Consider the following 6,030-nt stretch of genomic DNA (forward strand, 5'->3'; position numbering starts at 1 on the left):
GCTATCATGAGTTTGACTAGTAAAAATCACTCCATTCATGAAAGGAAAACTCTGCAGATGAGCAGGAAAAGTTAGTATGCTGGGATGGGGGTGAGACCACATTTTGGGTCTCCTTCTCTGTTCCTTAGTCTCTAGGATCCACAGGAATTTCATCCAAGAGTACTAAGAATATTAGGGGAACTGTGATATTCCTTCGTTTAAGTGATTGTCCCTTTAATTTTTACCAATTCTTTTCTTAAATTCAAATCCACTAATATATCTTCATATATAAAAGTTCTGTTCATGGAAAGATTTTTCCTGTGTTGTATTCCCTCCCCAGTTTCATTGACATTACCCAGGGGCACTGGCTATTACTGGTAAAGCCTGTGCTCCCAGGGGTTTTGCTGACGCCATTGGAGATCCTAATTTGGAAATAAAACCTAACATGGAAGCTTTTGTTACAATTGAAAGGTTCCAGACAGGATGTTAGTCATCTCCACTAAATATGCCCACTCATCCTTGCCTGCAGACAAAGCATCATTGGACCCTTACCAGAAATCCTGACCTGTCTATCTAGTGTAAGGAAGAAAAAACATCTGTGGCTTTATTTCTTTTAACCCTTTTCTCCCTTTCTCTCTCTCCTCCTTCACTTCCATCTGTGAATCACTCCCATTTCTTTCTTGCACTGCTCACTTGATTTTCTCTTTCTGTATGCTGTATGGGAGAGTCACATTTCATTATTTTTCCATGTGAGTATCCCATTATTGCAGCACCATTTGTTAAATTTTTCTATGTTAGATTTCTGTTTTTGTTTTTTTTTTGAAAAGTGCATTGCCCAGGAATCGAACCCAGGTCTCCCGTATGACAGGCAAGCATTCTGCCACCCAACTAGCCTTACACCCGCCACTTGATTTTTAAAGAGAATTTGACCAGGGAACAACTATAGAAAATATAGAAATATTAAACAAGCCTCTTCTTTTTTATTCAATGCATTAAAAAACTCAGTGAAAACAGTTTTAGCAGAATTGACTACTGCTCACGGAAGCCTGGAGTGCGCTGATTGCAGCACCAGATGGAGCAGGGGCAGGAGTGGCTCTGCACGCTGGCCAGAGCTTCAATATGCAGAATTCTAATTTGATTTTATACTTAAACTTACCTAATTCTGAAGGGATCTGTTTTACCTAAAAATAATGTAAACACTGACGTACATATGTTATTACCAACCAATTAATAATTTCAATACTTGTTGGCCTAATATTTTCTCTTTACCAAGTTCTCTGCTATATGTTCAGTCACTGCATAGTGAATAAGTGAATCCCTGCCATAAAAATAAAGTGTGCATATAACCCCTTATACTTCAGGTATGATTCCAGGGCTTTCTCACAGCATCATAAAAGACATGTATACATTTGCTTATAATTTCCACAACTTGCAGACAAATATCTGCATATAATTCACCCTAAAATATCTTGAAATATAGCGTTAATTCTAAATATTATAAGGATGTCTCAATCAATAAACAAATAAATATATTCATAACCAAAATATGTCTTCTAATTCTTCAAATCTTTGAAGAAAAGGCAAAAAATCTTTTGCTTTTACAATTTGATGGATGGTAACACTTGTGCAATAATCTAGTTATCTCAGAGAATTTATTTTGCCACTTTTCTCCTGCAACATGTATACTGTTTAAGAACAATTTCAGTCTTACAATCTCTATTTTTCTGTACAGAACATTTTATATTGTCATACTTCTTTAAACGGAAAATCTCTTTGGCAAATTCAGAGTGCTGGCATGCCTTTACTTCTTTGTTTGCTTTTTAAAAATAATAGTAGTGCGAATTTAAGATGGGAGAGATATAAAAGCTGAAGGAATCACATGCTTAACCCCCTGTTCACCACAGCTGCGTAGCAAATAAATGGCAGAGTCAGGATGTAAATCGTATCTTCTGAAATCTGCACAGGTTTCACTCTGCTGTGCTGAGACATCAGAAATTCAGTCTAGAAACCTACAGTTGATTGATGATTGTGAAATAATTAAAAATCCTGTGTTCCATCTGTGAAATCCTGTTGCATTATTGCACCATTTTGGAGGATCCTGAAAAAGGATCGTCAAGACATAAAGCTTGTGTTCTTGAGATCAGCAGGTCAGTCTCAAAGTGGCACTGGTCCTGCCTTCCCATAGTTAGCAGAGGTTCTCTCCAGTATAAATATTACATTTGTCAGGAGGAAAAAGGAACACCAAAACAAATATATGAAGTGCACTGACATTGAGAAAGAGCAGAAGTATAAGTAAGTCTGAAAGTTGTACATTCTGTGGTTTCAATTCAACAAAGAAAACAGAGTTTAACCAACTTCAGAGGCAAACATTCTGCACTTTAGGATTAAATTAGGCTTTAGCTAAGGGAAATTGTGAAAGGGAGCATTATGAAGGAAATGGGTGTAAACACAACATACGTTAACAACCTACACCTCAAGCATTGTCTTTCTATCTCAGTTTATTCACATTCTGAAAAATGTCCTGATTTTATGGGAAACTGCAACAGTATTTGACACAAAACTGGAAAACCAAAACACTTAATTCAGTAAACTTTATATTGTTAATAAATAAATACATTTCCCCCACAGGTAATAACTAATTATCAAGAGTTACTAGTGACTTTTTTTTAACATTATCCTAATACATTTAGAATTTCAGTATAAAATAATTTTATATATTTTCACTCATGCTTGCCCTTATCTGTTTTCTTAGGCCAATTCACCATTCCAATCTTCATTCTCTCTTCTTTCACTGAGGTGATTGTTTCCCACTAAATAGCATCATAAGTTTCTCATGCTTCATAATAAATGATTCTGAGCTGAAGTTATCACATACTTGATATGTGATAAGTAAGATCAAGAATACTTAAGTATGGAGCTATGTAGAAAATAGTTTTTAACAGTTTTTATGGATACCATCTAATATTGAATATGTAGGAAATCAGTGGAGAGATGTTATCAGCTCTGGATTGCTGCAATTTAATAGTGGATACAAATATTGGGATTTCTTGGATCCTGAAGTATTCTGAACTAGTGACTTTTTTTTGAACTAGTGACTTTTTTTGAACAGAGAAAATTAAGCATCTATTTAAAAATCAAGGAGTACATCGAGAAGCATGAGAAACTTATGATGCTATTTAGTGGGAAACAATCACCTCAGTGTAAGAAGAGAGAATGAAGATTGGAGTGGTGAATTGGCCCAAGAAAGCAGATAAGGACAAGCATGAGTGAAAATATATAAAATTATTTTATATTGAAATTCTAAATGTATTAGGATAAAATCTTGTAAAATATATTAAGTCGTTGAAGACAGTGTATACTGACATTGAGTAGAGACTAGGGCAATAGAGATATTTTACTCTTTCGGATGGGCTGAAACCCAGATCATGATAAATGATTCTGAGTTGAAGCTATCACATACTTGATATGTGATAAGTAAGATCAAGAATGTTTAAGTATGGAGCTATGTAGAAAATAGTTTTTAACAGTTTTTATGGATACCATCTAATATTGAATATGTAGGAAATCAGTGGTGAGATATCAGTTCTAGATTGTTGCAATTTAATAGTGGATACAAATATTGGGATTTCTTGGATCCTGAAGTATTCTGAAGGCTGGAATGCTGCTGTACTGATGGGAAGTCAAGGCTGAATCAATAGCATGGATTGGTGTGGTGTGAATAGTGAATAGTGAAAATCTCTGCAAGATCAGTTGTGCTGGGGGATATGGTCCATGTGGCAGTGCACTATTTGAGGAAACAAATCTGACATTAAATACCCATTCTTCCACTTAAATTTTCATTGCTTAATAAATGTCCTTAGCCTTTCAATAACCAACTTGATTTTTTAATGGTACGTATTTTATTTCCCACTTTGCAGTTTCAATGAGAATTGCAGTAAATAATATGTGAATAATGTAAACCATAACATAAATTATAAAAAATGAAAGGTTGTGTGAATATAGTTCATTTGGTTGATTATTTTATCTAGGATATCGAACAAATACAGTGATAGCAGAAAGCATTTAAGAAACTTTTTAAAAATGACAAAGACATGTTGAAGAATCAAATGTCAAAATAAAAAGTGTATATGTTAACAGTTTCTGGGAAACTGTTATAGCAGATAAAAAGTTGTCATCAGGGAGAGGAAATTTTAAAGGCCAATTTTCAAATGAAATCAGTATGAAAAGCCATAGAGGGTGAAATGGAGATTAAAATAATTTTCTACCTGGTGGCAGGGAATGGATTATAATTGGTTATAAAATTTTGATAAGCTCTGAATAAATAACATCTTCCTAACTCTACTCAGATTCTGTTTTGTCATCATATATTGATAAATATTAACATTTGTGGATATTACTAATGAGGCAGAGATGCATAGAAATTACCTATGTTAGAAAGAAATTACCTATGTTAGATCTTTTAATCTTTCAGGTAAACTTTTACCATCCAGTAGATTCATTATATTACCAGTAAGTGATAAAAAATACATACAAACCTCAGCACAAGCTGTTAAAGATTGTATTTTACTGCTAACCTTATCCTGGAAATAAATGCCACCAGCAGGGTGACTAAAGTCCATAAGGACATATTATGTTATATCTTACTAACCAAAAAAACTAAAGAGAGTAAAATTGGATTAACATGAGACAATAAATATACTTAGGCTAATTTTTTCTGCGTTGATTCTCCATGGTTTTTAGGAATTATTTATCCATCTCTTCATCACCGAGGCAAATTTGTCTAAGATGCCCAACTCTACCACAGTGATTGAATTCCTGCTTACAAGATTTTCTGATGTGTGGGAGCTCAGAGTTTTGCACAGCGTGATACTCCTACTTATGTTCTTGGCCACACTGATGGGGAACCTTCTCATTGTCATTGTAATCACCTTCGATTGGAACCTTCACACCCCCATGTATTTCTTCCTTAGGAATCTGTCTGTCTTGGACATGTGCTATATTTCTGTCACTGTGCCCAAGGCGTGTGTCATCTTCCTGCATGACGACAGAGTGATCTCCATGGTCGGATGTGCAGCTCAGGTATTCTTTGTGTTTTTATTTGCTACGGTAGAGCTGCTGTTCCTCACCCTCATGGCCCATGACCGCTATGTGGCCATCTGCCAGCCCCTCCACTACCCTGTGATCATGAGGCCTGGGGTCTGTGTCCAGATGACGCTGGCCTCAGTACTGAGTAGTCTGGCCTACTCTGGCTTCCACACTGGCAACACATTCAGGCTGCGTTTCTGTCAATCCAATGTGGTCCATCAGTTCTTCTGTGATGCTCCTTCTCTACTGAAGCTCTCTTGCTCCAACACCTTAAGCAATGAAATTTCAATTTTTGTCACTGTGGTCCTGATTACTGGTGGTTGCTTTGCCTTCATCACCATGTCTTACGTTCGCATATTCTACTGTGCTTAAGTTTCCAACCAGAGAAGAGCGAGGAAAGGCCTTTTCCACCTGTGTCCCTCATATCCTTGTGGTGACTGTTTTCGTAAGCTCAGGTGCTGCTGTGTATGTGAAGCCAACCTCCAGCTCACCCACGAATCAGGACATGATCACCTCTGTGTTCTACTCTATAGTCCCTCCTTTCTTGAATCCTATAATCTATAGTCTTAGAAACAATCAGAAAAAGGAGGCTGTAAAGAAAGTCATGAGGAGAATGCTTTATTCAGGAAAAAGCTAGGGTAATTGTTTGAAGCCATTCCCACTTTGATGACATGAGTTAAAATATGATTCAAATTTAACTTTCTTTCCCATTTCCAATGTCGGTGACATTGACATCTGAAAGTGGAATGAAAAAGAAGAATCTGAAGAAGTTGTGCTTAGTGAAATAAATCATAATTTATTTGCTGTTTTTTAATGTGGCAGTTTAAATTTTAAATAATAATTATTTTTACTCAATGTAAGTATTAGTATTTATAAAATGAATTTTTTTTTACGTTGAGAAAGTTTAGGATTAAGATTACATGTTTGCAGGCGATAAAATCTCCATTCCAGAGACAAACAAGTTTT

The 6,030-nt window shown here is 35.7% G+C and overlaps 1 protein-coding gene across 1 annotated transcript; it reads left to right on the forward strand.

The window, feature by feature from the left end:
* The first annotated feature begins 4,548 nt into the window (after nucleotides 1–4,548).
* Nucleotides 4,549–5,701, forward strand: LOC143664368 (olfactory receptor 14C36-like). Its single transcript, XM_077137998.1, is given in 2 exon segments — nucleotides 4,549–5,423; nucleotides 5,425–5,701. Coding segments are annotated over 2 exon segments (936 nt in total). The 5' UTR covers nucleotides 4,549–4,764.
* The last annotated feature ends 329 nt before the right edge of the window (nucleotides 5,702–6,030 follow it).

The sequence above is a fragment of the Tamandua tetradactyla genome, chromosome 20 (assembly GCF_023851605.1).
Source record: "Tamandua tetradactyla isolate mTamTet1 chromosome 20, mTamTet1.pri, whole genome shotgun sequence".
Taxonomy (NCBI): domain Eukaryota; kingdom Metazoa; phylum Chordata; class Mammalia; order Pilosa; family Myrmecophagidae; genus Tamandua; species Tamandua tetradactyla.